The sequence below is a fragment of the Platalea leucorodia genome (genome assembly GCF_965183815.1).
Source record: "Platalea leucorodia genome assembly, chromosome: 8".
NCBI lineage: Eukaryota > Metazoa > Chordata > Aves > Pelecaniformes > Threskiornithidae > Platalea > Platalea leucorodia.
Genome location: NC_138830.1, coordinates 34873145 through 34887173, shown reverse-complemented (window position 1 = coordinate 34887173; position 14029 = coordinate 34873145). Strand labels below are relative to the sequence as shown.

Here is a 14029-nt window from a genome sequence, read left to right as displayed (position 1 = left end):
CACGACGGGAGCTTCCGGGGCGGGCCGTGGCGGAGCCCAACGGCCGCTCCCTGAGGGGACCCGCCGGGATCGGGGCTGCCGGGCGGCGGGGCCGGGCCTTCCCTTTCCCCGGCCGGGGGTCGGCGCCTCCCGCCGCGGGCACCCCCTCAGGCCGCGGCTGCCTGCGGTTTCACGGCCGGCGATGGCTGCCGGGCCTGGGGGGGTCCCAGGGTGAAAGCGGGGCGTGCGTCCAGCCCCGAGCCGTCCCGTGGTACCAAGGCCAAACGCGCACCCTGTACCTGACCGCGGCCCTCGCAGCTCCCGGGTTAAACCGGCGCCTTGCCGCTGCCCGTCACCCTGGTCTGCTCCGAGACACCCAGTGCGGGGGTGAATCCCCCGACCTGCGCCCGGTGAGGGCGGTTTGTGGCGGGGGGACGTCTCCAGGTCCGTCCCCGCTTCCCCACGCTCTCGCCTTGTCGCAGGCAGACCCTTTGCCGGCTGTTCCGTCCCCAGCTGGGCTCCCGCTATGGGTGCGGTGAAAGCACTGGCCCTGGGCCGGCGTCCGTCGAGGGCACCCGTCTGTCCTCCCCGCGCCAGGCCGGCTGCGGGTGGGGCAGTGCCGGGGGGCACGGAGAGGGGCTGTGTGCCCGGGGGGTGCCGGGAAGGGCACACAGGGCCTGGTGTCCGCTCCAGAGGCCTGCGGCAGCCGCGATACCTTCCCCTGTGTCCCCCCCCTCCCCTCCGCCCCCTGTTCCTGACGTCCTGAGCGTGGCTGCGGGAACACAATGAAGCCCTGAGGAACCCGGCTGCTCCAGCTGAGGAAGCGGCTGCCGGTTTCCTCCGCGCAGCCCTGCCCTGGCCCCCACAGCTCACGCAGCCTCGAGACCATGGGCATGTCTGCGGAGGATGAGCGTGCCGTGAGCCCCAGAGGTAACGGGGACGATGCAGCCACCCCCCTGGGGAGCTGGCGGTGCTGGGCAGGGAGGGATGCTACTGCTCTTAGTGTGTTTTGGGAGCTCCCCATCCTCTGCTTTACCGCCCCTGGACCTTTTCCCTATGCCGGGACCGGGACCGGCGCCTTGTGCTCTTGATGGGGGGTGGAAGCCCAGCTCTGCTTCCTGACCTGCACCGGGGGCAGCACTGCTCACCGCACAGCTTGTCCCCAAAGCTGCTTGCCTCCTCCAAAGCTCCCCAGTCCCTGAGGGTGCCCGTGCAGGCAGGCTCCCCAGCAGAGCAGGAGCCCGGTTTGGGACTGGGTGACATCCCTGGGGGGCTGCGGCAAGCCCCAAGCTGGGAAGTTGCTGGGGATGGAGCAGGGGGAAACAATGAAACATGCGCTGGGGATGGGGGCTGGCACGTGATAACTGCGCTGGTTCTCAGCCCTCCGCTCTGGCCAGAAGGCTTCGCACCCTGTGCCAAGGGGGGATGCTGTGGCCACCCACAGCTGTGTGGGTGCCTTTGAGAGACTGGGAGCCTCCCATCTTCACCTCAGCCTGGCTGTCCTTCATGTGAGAGCTGCCATCTCTCCATCCCTCCTGCTGACTCACTGCCAAAGCCTCAGCCCTGCCGAGGGCTTCCTGGGTGGCATAAGACCCCCCCGAGACAACCCAGCATTGTGTTTGGGGCGAGCGACAGGGATGTGCACTCGACCTGGGGGACAGATCCTCGGGGCAGCCTTCGCCACAGCTGCTGCGACTACCCCAGTCCGTGCTGGTGGCATCTGGGGGGGCACTTGCAGAAGGACCCGCTTGCTGCCACACTGTCCGGCTTCCTGGCTTACCACATCTGGTGTGCTTGGATGTCCGCTGGCGGGCAGCTTCCTGCCTCTGGCCTCAGGGGCCCTTCCTGCCCTGCCAGGAGAGACTTCGTTGTGCTCGTTAACCCCTGGCTTCATCCCCAGATGAGGAGTGGCCGGAAGCAGAGAAGGCTGAGAAGTTGGCAAGAGGAGCTGCACTGAAATGGGCTTCAGGGGTGTTTTACTGCCCCGAAAAACTGGAGGGGCTCGGGCAGTACCGGAGCCGAGAGACGCAGAGGAACAGCTCCATCCAGTCCCGGCTGAAGGTGGGTGTTTGCCACAGCCCACCCCATGGATGCCCGCAGCCTCCCCAGGCAGGGATCTCAGCCAGGGTCCCCTCTTCTGCATTGAATCATCTTTTTTTCCCACTTCTGGAAAAATCTTGTCCTTTGGCTGGCGCTTGGTGGGAGAAATGCAATTGTTTGGGGGAAAAGATCTGATAAACCCTACCACCCTACCCCCCTCCCCCTGGGTAGTGTCTGAAGTGTTAAAATGGGTCTCCCATCCATCCTTCAAAACAAAACACCAAGGGTTTCTCCTAGCTGAATGTGGGTGAATTGTCCAGGAGGCGACTTTTTTTAAGTGATGTGGCCTCAGAGAGGACAACTTGCTTCTGGTGATGCTGGGTAAAAGTGCTTCTTGGCACCAGGAGCTGGGAGTTAAATGGGCATGGAGATGTGTCAGTGCCGCTGCGGGCTGGAAAAGATGGAAATCCATTTTGGAGGAGGGTTCATACGGCCACTGAGGTGTTTCATGGCATTAATATGCGTTGCGGGGCACACAGGGGCCCTCTGGCCTGCAAATATTTTGCAGAAGCACAGTCATATTTTAAAACTGAAAGGAGGCATCTGGTTACTGCTCACCCTGCTGCCTTGGTCACCCCAAAGTGATGCCCTTCTCCTACCTCCTGCACAGCAGCCATTGCCCCCCACCCCATAAATAGTCACCGTGACTCAGTTTACCCAGAGTGGGGGTGAAATGAGCCATTCCTGCTGCTGGAGCGGGTTTCTTGAAGTTGAGCGTGCTTGGGTCTGATGGGATGGGGTCATCACGGAAGGTCTGGGAGATATGATGGCATGATGGCAGAGGCAGATGTGACCTTGTGGGGCTGGGAGAGTGCATGCGAGAGAGACCTGGCAAGGGTGGGGCAAACGGTGCGTGCATCCTCCAGCCTTTGAGAGCTTCTCCACTGCCCCTCCATCCTCTTCTGCTCCCCAGTCAACTGTCCAGTCCTACCTGGAAGGGGTAAGTGTGGGGCTGGAGCAGCTGCGGTCGGCGGCCCAGGAGGTGCAGAGCGTGTGCCAGGACCTGGGGGCTGCGCGGTGGGCCCTGCTCGACAGTGCAGACCGCTTCCAGGGCCTCCAGCAGATGCGGGCACTGATGGCGGAGCACGTGCAGCTAGCCTCGGTGGTCCAGGTGCTGCCCCAGCTCTTCTCGGGTAAGGCACTGGCCCCGTCCTCATGGATTTGGGCTGGAAGGCACTGGGGAGAACTCCAGTCCAACCCCAGGCTCTGTGCAGGGCTGGGGCAAAGCTAGAGCAGGTCACTCCGGCTTTGCTGGTTGGATTTGGAAAGTCTCCGTGGATGGAGATGCCACTGCCTCCCCAGGGCCTGATCCAGCACGGTGTTCCCAGATCCCCAGATCTCAGACCCTCCCCTGCTAACCTGCCCCTGTGACCCCGGTGCCAACCCCCTTCGCCCCCTGCACTCAATCCTGGCATCTCTCCTCCCTCTCTCACAGTCCACGAGGTTTTTTCCCATACCCTGCAGCTGCTCCATGAGCAGCACCTTTTGGAGGCCCATGCGGAGCTCATGATGATGGAGCACCTCCGGGACGACATCCTCTCCCAGCTGCACCTCCGCGGGCTCTCCAGTGCCCAGGCAACTGTCCTGTCCTACTTTGGTGGCCTGCAGGAGCTCAATGAGAGCCTGGCCAAGCAGCTGTGGGACATTGTGGGCAGCAGCCTGCGGCTAGTGCGCGAGGACCCAGTTCTCTTTGTCACTGCTGTAAGGATCATCGAGCGGGAAGAGAAAATAGATGATACTCTGCTCCTGGAGGCCACTTTCCTGCCCCCTGGCCGCCCAAAGGGCTGGAGGCAGAAGTTTTACCACGTCCTCCAGCAGACCATCACAGGAGCCCACTTTCGTGCCGCCCGCGTGGACGCTGAGGGGCCAGGGCTGGCCAGGCACCTGGCAGCGCTGCAGAAGGGCATCGTGTCTGAGCTGCGTGTGGTGAAGGACCTGATGGTCCAGTGTGTCCCAGCTCACTACAACATCCTCAGTGTCTGCGCGGCCACCTACCACCAGGCTCTCACCAGCCACCTCCAGGACATCCTCCGAGAGGACCTGGACAAACAGGCACTCTTCCTCCTCCTTGAGTGGGCGCTTCGTGTGTACCACAGGTCAGCACCACCCCCAGCACCCAGCTGGGTTGTCCACCAGCATGCAGGCAGGTTGGGAGAGTGGCTCTGGCTGCGTGGGGATGACTGGGAGGGCAGAGGGAGAGGTAGGAACTGCTGGAAAGCACAGGTCTTCCCAGCCCTGTCCCACCTCTGCCCTCCAGCCCAGAGATGATGGGTCACCCTGATCTTCTCCCAGAAGTGGACGTTTCTGCTCTGGGCCCCTTGATGTCCCCTGAGCTTGTGGATCAGACAGAGAGGAAATACGTGGTGAAAGTCAAGGTGAGTGAGCGGGACAGCACGTGGGTATGGGGACCCAACGACCACCACTTTGCCAGCATCTGCTCTGACAGCAGCAGGAGACCATGAGCCTGTGGGATGAGGTCCAGGACTCGCTGCTGTGCTATGTGTTGGGTCTCAAGGGAGTTGGTACCTGACTTCTTGGGCTGACCGTGGTGGGTGTCCATCCCACAGGCTAGCGTGCTCGAGTGGATGCAGAGGACCCTGGAGGTGGAGTTCAAGGAATGGTTCAGGGAAGAGGAACCTGAGACAGACCATCAAGGCTTCTTCCAGTCAGCCCTGCCCGTCATTGTCATGCAGGTGGGTCTCCAGCACCATGGGCACGACCATGCTGAGGGCCCCCAAAAAGGGAGTCATGGTATGCAGTCTCCCACTGACTCACCTCCACTCTCCTCTCCCTGTGCAGATGCTGAATGAGAATATCCAGGTAGCCTCCTTGATCACAGACTCTCTGCAGCAGAAGGTCTACAACATGGCCTTGGAGGAGCTTGAGGCATTTCTGGGCCGGTCAGTGGAGCCCCTTGCACCCCTGCCCATCCTCAAAGACCCATGGCCAAGCACCATAGGGTGATGGTGGAGATCTCTGCCATGGGGTGTCCAGCACTCATCCAGGTCCCAGAAGGCTGTTTACCCGTGGGGCTACTGTCTCACCCATGGGGTCATCAGCTCCCAGGGCGAGCTTGAGGCATTTCTGGGCCGGTCAGTGGAGCCCCTTGCACCCCTGCCCATCCTCAAAGACCCATGGCCAAGCACCATAGGGTGATGGTGGAGATCTCTGCCATGGGGTGTCCAGCACTCATCCAGGTCCCAGAAGGCTGTTTACCCGTGGGGCTACTGTCTCACCCATGGGGTCATCAGCTCCCAGGGCTTGCTGCCCCAAGCACCTCTCCAGTAGTGCCAAGCCCTTCTCTCCCAAGGGGTCCAAAATGGGTCCCACTGTCCCACCCTACCCAACAACCTGTCACTCTCCAGCCTGGTGGCAGGAGCTGGAAAGAGCCAAGTGAGCTGGGAGGGTGGTGGGAGGTCCAAGTGCCCCCAAGAGCATCCCAGCTCCAGGTCATTGTGGCAAGATGTCTGGGGTTCTGCCCGCCCATCATGGTTGACTCACTGTGTTGCAGTCTGCGGGAAGCCCTAGTGCAATGCGGAAAGGAGCACCAGAAGGACCGTACCATACCCAAGTACTATGTCTCCTACCTGCTGGCCATGCTCAACAACAACCTGGCTCTCAGGTAATGTGCAGCAGCACCTTGTAGGTCTTGTAGCAACCCCACTACCCACTTCCCGTCCCCAGGTGGGACCAGTGTCCCCACCGAGCTTCCCAGACTACCTGTCCCCTCCCTCCTTCTCTCTCCTAGCTCCTCTGTCTCCTCCCTGCACCCTGACACTGCCCGCAGAGAAGTCCCCACGTCCCTCCGGGCTGCTCTAGACAGGATGCAGAAGAAAGCCTGCCAACTGCTGCTGGAGGAGCTGCTCCTGGACCTGCAGGTACATTTGTCCACAGCCCCCGAGGCTGGCAGGGCTGCAACAAACCCGGCTCAGCAAGAACAGCCCTACTGCTACACCCCCAGGCATGGGCTTATTCCTGCCCAGGATCCCTGTCACGTACCCCGTGGCCTGCTATCATCCTGCAGACATCTCGCCAGCCAGCACCACCCTGTATCGCTGGGGCAGATGGCTTGTGGCCCCCTAACCACTAACTGACAGAGACTGGGAGCCACAGCCCTCCTGGGCTGCCTCGTGCTCCTTTTTGTGGCTGTTTCACTGCGGAAAACCAAACAGGAGAGAGGCAATGTCCGTGCAGAGGATACAAGCCAGTGTGCGACTGCCCAAGTCGTTTCCTGCCAGCATAGTCAAATTTAGCTTTCCTGGAGTCTGGACTAAAAATCTGGAATAATTAACGGCATTGCTATTTAGGGCTTGAATGCCATGAAAACAAAGGAGCAGCTCAAGGGTGAAATGCTCGCAGGCAGCGTGGAGACTGCCATGGCCCCAGCAGAGACATCTTGCCTGCAGGCAGGAAGACAGGCAAGGACAGCAGGGGAGGAGTAGGAGGTCAAAGCCATCGGCAAAAAACGTGTTATGTCTACACAAGGGAAGTGGAGAGGAGTGGAAATTAAAAATAAAATCTCAGCAGGACAGGCCAAAAGCGGGGGTGTGAGGAGCAGCTTGCTGTCCAGGTGCTGCCTGCAGTGGGGCATCACAACCCAGATAAAGCCCCAAAATGTGGATCTCTGGCTGTCAGGGAGGGGCAGCCCCAGTGTATTTCCATCATTTCCTAATCTAGACCACTCTTACATTTTTATGTTGACTTTTGGCTGGCAGCGGGGGCTTGGGGGTTTTGCAAGGCAAAGCAGCCATGCTGCCAGGCAGCAGGTGGGCAGCGGCTGTGGGATGTCGTGCCGCCCTGCAGCTGACAGCTGCTGCGAGAGCGATGTGATGCAGGGCACTGTACACTGCTCCTCTGCTTCTTTCAGCCCCTCTGCCTGCAGCTGCCTTCCCGCAAGTGGCTCTCTGGGTCCCAGCTCGTCAGCAGCATGTGCGAAGTGATTGACAAGTATGCAAAGGACTTCTCCCGCGTCAGGAAACCCATCTTCACGGTACGGGTTGCTGCAGGCTGTCCTTCGAATGGCTGCTTGTCTGTAGGGCAAGGAGGTTGGGCAAGGAAGGTGCCATGTAGGCACCATGTTGTCTGTAGGGCAAGGAGGGTGCCATGGTGGGATGCAGGGAGCTGGGAGGGCAGCGGGGATGCAGTCACTGCTGGGTTTGCCAGAGAGCCCGTATCCTCCGGAGCAGCCCAGAGCGCACCGTCACACAGAAATGTTCAGGGTTTTCCCCCAAATTCAGCTACTTCCTCTGTCCCTCCAGCCAGGGGGCTTCCCAGCAGGCTGTCCTCACAGCTTGGTGTTGCATCCTGCCCCTTTCCCCTCTGCCTTTCCCTGGGCAATTGGGGTCCAACACCCAGACGATGCCCAGTGCTAACAGCTCTCCCCTGCCCAGCTCCTGCTGATGGAGAGCGAGCTCCTGGTGGTCAGCCAGTACCTGCGGGCACTCATGCAGAAGAAGATGGTGTGCAAGAGTGAGGAGGAGCGGGGCCAGCTCTGTGACCGCCTGCTGCAGGATGCCACGCAGCTCCAGGAGCTCTTCTGTGGCCTGGTGAGAGGTGCCCGGGTGCTGCAGGAAGCCAGGGCTGGGCCACGGGAGGGGAGCATCACACAGCAAGGTCGGTGTAAGGAGCTCATAGCTCCCCTCTGTCAGCCTCCAGCCCACAGCAGATGGGGTGGGTCCATCAGCCCGCGAACAAGATGGGGCTGTTGCACTTGGGCAGTTGTGAGGCCAAGGTGGGAGGAACTGGCTGGATTAGGGACTCGGGGGACCATCCACCCTGCCCAGCGTGGGTCGGTGAGGCTGCACAGCCTCATCTCGCCTTGGGGTGACCTGGCCCCGATTGGTGGGACACGCTGAGTGGGGAGACACCAGCTGCAAGGGGCCAGGTCCCCCAATGGGCACTGAGGACCGTGGTGGCCTCTCCCTGGTCTTGCACGTGGCCGCTCTCCCTCCCAGGGTCTGGACCGGAGCCAGCAGAGCCTGGAGGCTGTGTTTGCACTGCGGGAGCTGATCTGCCTCAAAGACACAGCACTACTCAGCCTGGAGGTGCTGGGCTTCATCACCAAGTACCCCGACGTCAGGTAAGAAGCCCAGCTCTGCACTCCCATGAGATGGGGTAGGCGTGAGTTAGCCCAGGGGAGCCAGGCTTGGGCTGGACCCCGTGAGGTTACGCTGCAGAGCAGGCAGAGACCTGGGCTTTTTTCTCCCTCCTCCCTGAGGCTTCCTTTTCCCATGCTCCAGACTTGAGGGGTTCTTGCAAAGTCCCAAGGGCAAAGATGTAAAGGAAAAAGCAGTTCCACTGTGGCATTCACCCATCTGTATTTGGTGGCCAAAAAAAGTGTGAGAAATCACAAAACACCAAATCGGAAATGTCAGAATCAGCAGAAACCCATGAAATGTCAAAACCAAATTCACGAGGTTTGTGGGGTTATTTTCAAGCAAATTTTGAAGTTTGGCTGGTGCAAAGTACCAGCTCTCCCCTGGCCTCAGCTCAGCTTCTCTGGATCACGGGAGGTTTGCAGATGGTGCCATGGGCTGGCTGCGCCCGGACTCACCTCTTGCTTTCTGCCCAGCGATGAACACATCACCACCTTGCTGGATCTGCGGGGTGACGTCTCCAAGGAGGTACGGCATGTGGTGCTGGAAATGATGGCACAGCACCCCCAGGTCCTGCCCGAGGGCTACCGGCCCATCTTCAGCACCATCTTGGTCCCCGCGCCGGAGCTGCCCTTCTGCCTTCGCAAGGGCAAGTGTGCCTGACGCTGCCCCACAGCCGGCTCCCCACTGCCCCCCACGGATGTATGGACCATGCAGGACATCTCTGAGGCTGCGTGTGGGGAGAACGGAGATGACACATGGCATCCCCTACGTGCAGCACCTTGCCCTGTGTTGGGGACAGTTTGGATATGTACCATCCTCCTCTGGTCTTGCCTCGCTGAGCCGACTGTCCCCTGCAAGCACCAGCCCCAGGAGACCTGGGTCAGGAGAAAAATCAACCCATAGCTATTTTGCTGGCCTGCTGAGGGCTGCTCAGGTCTGGCCTATTGCCTGCAGGAAGAGGAGCCACAGAGCAAAGGGCAGGAGTCCGCAGTTGGGGTGAGTCCACGTCTCCGTGGGGCTGCAGAGATATTTGGGTTTCCCCGAGTCTCCAGCCAGCCTTCTGAGCCAGCGTGTCCTGGCCACAGAGTCTGTTACCACCCCAGCTCCAAGACAGACTGGAGCCTTGCTAGACCCAGGCTTGCAGAAGGGTTTTAGCCATGTGAGGTCTTCCTCTGTTTTGGCTCAGCCCAGAGGTCTGGTGTTGCTGCTCCAGCAGCCTGGGCCCGGCATGGATGGTCACGAGCTGCTCAGCCAGCTTGTCATGGCTCACGGACACAGAGGCGAAGGGCACAAGGGGGTCTCACCACCTGGGTGGTGCTATCAACCCTGTCCCTGATGGTGTGAAGGGACACCTCCGATTTCCTGCTGACCTGCCCAACTCCTGGCCCTGGCTCTTTTGCCAGCATCCAAGACAGCACCGGAGTTCAAGACTCTCCAGCCTCCTGAGAGCACAGTTCCATCTGGTGTGTCGAGCATCCTCCTGTCCCACGGTTCCTCCATGATGGGCAGCGCTGCCCTGGGCACTGGCTCTTCCTCCGTCCTCTGCTGTTGTCCAGCCCTTGGTCATCTCCTCCCCAGGTGCCATGCGAAGATCAGGAGCAAAGCCCATCTCTCTGCCTGCCTCCTTGTGCCCAGCCCCTGCAGCACCCTGGGAGACCTCCATGCTTCCTGCCTTGTGGCGGGCCTGATCCTGCTGTCTTCGTGTGGCACCACTGCCAGAAATAAAGGCCTGAGCTCTGCAATCACTTGCCAGCGTCCAGGCTCTGCTCCGCAGAGGGTCGGGGCAGGGATCAGGGTGTGTGGGTGGCACAGGGGGGGGGATCCATCCCCATGCTCGACATCACGCCAGGGATGGCCCCCTGCAGCTGGTGCCACCCCAGGAGCAGTACCCAGGGACAGGGGGGATGATGGAGACATTGCGTATCCCTTGTGTCCAGGACGGAGGGGACTCTTCCCGAGCACGCAGCCCTGGGGTGAGGGGTCAGGCAGCTGCAGTGGTGGGGGATGCTCAGGCAGAGGCCCAGCCTCAGCTCAGGGAGGTGCCTGCTGTCCTCCCCGGGGCCGCAGCGTGCTTGCCCACCTCTCTGCGGCTCCTGCCTGTCTGGGAAGGTGTCGGCCCTCCCCACCTGCCTCAGCTGGCTCTGGGACACCCTCACCTGCAACCAGGGCCGTGGCATCAAGGGGTGGCCCTGGGAATGTCCAGCTGGGACCGGCGCTGTTGCAGGCCAGGGCTTCATGGCCACACAGGAAAACAGCCCTGGAGCCAAGAGAGCTGAAACAGGCCTGCGATGGGCCCACACCCCAGGCGCTGGCACCTGTCCCAGCAGGTCCAGCCCCACTGCGACCCCAGCTGTGTGCCCAGAAGCAGCCTCCCGTGCCCCCCATCACAGCCCTGCGGTGCTCTCCCTCTCCAGCTCATCAGGCTGCAGCGAGAACTGACACAACTCATGACAGCGATAGCCCAAGCACCCCAGCGTGCCTTTCGGCAGCGCATTCTCACGTCCCCGCTTGCGTAGGTAGGTGCCAGATTTGGCCCGTCACCACTGCCCGCAGCTGGCAGAAGGCAGCAGAGGGACCTTGCCCTACCTGGCTACGAGCCACACGGCTCCTGGCTGCTATAAAGCTTGTGGCCCTGGGGGCACAGCTGTGTCCTCCCAGGATGGCGTTTCTGTGGGCAGTCGCCTGCCTGGCCCTTGCCAGCACCGTCTCAGGTAAGCACTGCCCGGGAGGTCCTCGGGGTGCAGCAGGACCAGGGCACCCCAGGGATGGTGACACAGAGCCACCCGCACTGGCACAGGCAGCCCCTGGGCGCGAGCCCTGAGCTTTTGAGGTCACCCTTGTGCCCCTCTGCCTCTCCCGCAGGCTGCGGGGTGCCCGCCATCAGCCCCTCGGTGCACGACAGCGAGAGGATCATCAATGGGCAGAACGCGGTGGCTGGCTCATGGCCCTGGCAGGTGTCCCTGCAGGTACAGCACCGTCCCGCTCCCCGGGCAGGGGCAGCGTCAGTGCCCGAAGCACAGCAGTGGCACGGCATGGCAAGCCGGGCGCCAGGGTTGGGAGGTGGGCAGGCACCAAGGGGACCCATGACACCATGACACCCTCTGCCTCTCCCCAGCTCTGTGAGGGCTCAGCCTGCCCAGCCCCAGCTCTTCCTCCCTCTTTCCTCCCCAGACCCGCTTCGGATCCCATTTCTGTGGCGGCTCCTTGATCAACGAGAACTGGGTCGTCACGGCTGCCCACTGCGAATTCAAGTGAGGGGCGACACCCGGCCAGCTCATGCCAGTGCCACCCGGCAGCGGCAGGGGCTTGCGGTGTGCTGGCCATGGCCGAGTGGCACTTGGGACAGCCCCAAAGGCCAGCACCCAGGGAACTGAGCAGCCTGGGGCTCCCTCCCAGCTGTCCCCATGGTGGCTTCCCTTGGGCACACAGTGCACCCTGCCCGCGGCAGCCCCCGGCGTTGCTCCTACCCTGGGTGCTGGCTGCCGCGCATCCCCCTGACTCCCTTACCTCTTGCAGCCCATACTCCCACGTCGTCGTCCTCGGGGAATATGACCTCAGTTCCAACAGGGAGTCCATTCAAGTGAAGACCGTGGCCAGGGTGAGCTGGGCTGAGGCAGTCGCGGCCCTGGGATGGGGCTGCAGCTCTGCGCTGTGGCTGCTTGCAGAGGACAGGGATGAAACGCTACGGTATTTCTCGGCAGGCCATCACAAACCCCAACTGGGACCCCTACAACCTCAACAACGACATCACCCTGCTGAAGCTCTCCTCGCCTGCCCAGCTGGGACCCCGCGTGTCCCCCGTCTGCCTGGCCCCCGCCAACCTGGCTCTGCCCCCCAACCTCCAGTGCGTCACCACCGGCTGGGGACGCACCAACACCAACTGTGCGTACGCCGCAGCTTTGGGGAGGGCTGCGTGCGGCTGCCACCCTTCCTGGGGGCTCTGCAGGGTCTGGGGGGGCCCGTGGGCACCTGGTGGGGGTGACACCTCCTGTGCATGTGGGAAGGGGGGAGTTGGGCAGTTGAGTAACCCTGTCTGGGTGCATACAAGTGTGTGTACGCGTGTGTTGGTGCAAGCACAGGTGTAGGTGTGTGCTCAGGAGGTGGGTGCGTGCATACCCCAGGGGTGATTGTTCACAGGCACAAGCTTGCCCTTGCTCGGGGCTGCTTGCACAAGACAATCACGCCCAGGGAAGAAGGGATGCTTTGGCACGGAGGGGGAAGGTGCTTTGCATGGCAGCACCTGCATTTGGGAGCACCAGCGGGAGCTTGCCCAGGGTGCCTGTGCACTCCCAGAGGCCCCAGGAGACCCGCCGACACTGGGGCGATTTAATGGTGCTTCTTTCCCCCAGCCCAAGCCTTGGCAACACGCCTGCAGCAGGTAACCCTGCCCTTGATCTCCCCGAGCCAATGCATGCAGTACTGGGGCAACAAGATCACCAGCTCCATGCTCTGTGCTGGCGGCGTCGGTGCCTCCTCCTGCCAGGTAAGGAGCTGAGGTCCTGCTGCACCGCAGGGAGGGTGGAGGAGGACACATGGGGTCTTGCATCTATGAAGCCAGAAATTTAAGCTATAGCACCTGGCCATGTCCAGGGGACCAGCTGGCTGGGGTGGCAGGGACCATGTGCATGTGCTGGGACCACTAAGCAGGTGTCTTTGCAGGGTGACTCTGGCGGACCTCTGGTGGTCCAGAGCGGGAACGCCTGGACCCTGATTGGCATCGTCTCCTGGGGAAACAGCAACTGCAATGTCCGCGTGCCCGCCGTCTACACCCGCGTAAGCCAGTTCCGAAACTGGATCGACCACGTTGTTTCTCAGGGATAGAGCCAGCGCCAGAGGGATCCCTTCGCTGGGCGCCGCCCCTAACAAGGGGCTAAGCTGGAAGCAAGGCACCCCACTTTGTAACAGTGTCAGCATTTGCTTGTGCCACACACTGCCTCTGGCTCCTTTCTTCGCGCGACGCAGACCAGGGTGGAAGGCACACGGGGGAAGCCTGGGGCACCCTGTGCTTAGGTGCTCCTCTCTCGAACCCCAGCACCTCCCAGAGCTGGAGCTCGGTGCCCAGCCAGGACCCCCTGGGGAGGTGCAGAAGGCAGGAACTGATGCACAGGCAGGGGGGAAGCAGGGCTGGCTGCAGCTCACAGGCTGCTCAGGGGGTCTTCAAGCACAGAGATCTACACCCTGGCACCAGCCCAGAGACCACTGCAGCGTTGAGGGTGGGTGATGTTACCTGCAATGGCCTTGCCACCAACCCAGGTATGAGGTCTCCAGCACCAGCTGGTCCCACCAGCAGCAGCTCCTTCAGGAAAGGGATCGCAGAGCTCACCAGGCTCAGCACAAGCAAGCGCTTCTTGGCTTGTGATGGAGGGTGGGTGCTGGTGGGTGCATGGGATCTTAAAGATCCCTGCCCACAATTTAAAGCTGTAACTTGTGTAACAGCCTGGGACCACACAGCTGAAAGGGAGAAACGCCAGTGGCAGGTCCAGCTCTTTGGGAAGGTGGAAGGGGGCAGCTGCAGACCAGCACGCTGCTTCACACGCACAGATTTGCCAGCTAAGAGAGTGAGAAACTCAGGGCCATCCCAAAAGAAAATCTGAAGCTGAAAACAAAATTAAAAGCCAGGTGACAGGTTTTCAGAAGAAAGCAGTGTTTTCACTCAAACAGGTTCTGGAGTTGATGGCAGGTGCAAAAGAAAAAAAAAAAAAAAAAAAGTAATCTTGTGTTCACACATGGTTGATGAATTAAAACTTGGTTCCTGGCAGCTCCAAATAGAGCTGGTCATGAGGACAGCATAGAGAGGAGAAGGATCAGACCGTCCCAACATGAGACATGGGTTTTTTTTTCTTTACCAGTGA

General features: G+C 61.2%; 2 protein-coding genes across 4 annotated transcripts; both read left to right on the top strand.

Annotated features, from left to right (window-relative positions):
- Nucleotides 1–66: 66 nt before the first annotated feature.
- Nucleotides 67–11432, top strand: EXOC3L1 (exocyst complex component 3 like 1). Of its 3 annotated transcripts, XM_082319990.1 has the most exons (14): nucleotides 67–909; nucleotides 1880–2040; nucleotides 2993–3019; nucleotides 3131–3212; nucleotides 3515–4175; nucleotides 4337–4454; nucleotides 4647–4772; nucleotides 4879–4979; nucleotides 5591–5701; nucleotides 5828–5957; nucleotides 6947–7069; nucleotides 7470–7625; nucleotides 8034–8158; nucleotides 8651–11432. In XM_082319990.1, exons 1-14 carry the CDS (start codon nucleotides 867–869, stop codon nucleotides 8835–8837), a joined length of 2151 nt encoding a protein of 716 aa, XP_082176116.1. In that variant the 5' UTR covers nucleotides 67–866; the 3' UTR covers nucleotides 8838–11432. The 3 variants fall into 3 exon arrangements, with proteins under 3 accessions (XP_082176116.1, XP_082176115.1, XP_082176117.1); XM_082319989.1 differs by having other exon boundaries at nucleotides 2993–3212; XM_082319991.1 differs by having other exon boundaries at nucleotides 2993–3212; nucleotides 7470–7692; nucleotides 8651–8790.
- On the top strand, nucleotides 9676–13970 carry CTRL (chymotrypsin like; the record flags this gene model as incomplete). Its single annotated transcript, XM_082320046.1, has 7 exons — nucleotides 9676–10888; nucleotides 11040–11143; nucleotides 11349–11428; nucleotides 11694–11775; nucleotides 11879–12059; nucleotides 12527–12660; nucleotides 12837–13970. The coding sequence occupies 7 exons, from the start codon at nucleotides 9676–9678 to the stop codon at nucleotides 12996–12998; spliced, it is 1956 nt and encodes a 651-aa protein (XP_082176172.1). The 3' UTR covers nucleotides 12999–13970.
- Nucleotides 13971–14029: the final 59 nt, after the last annotated feature.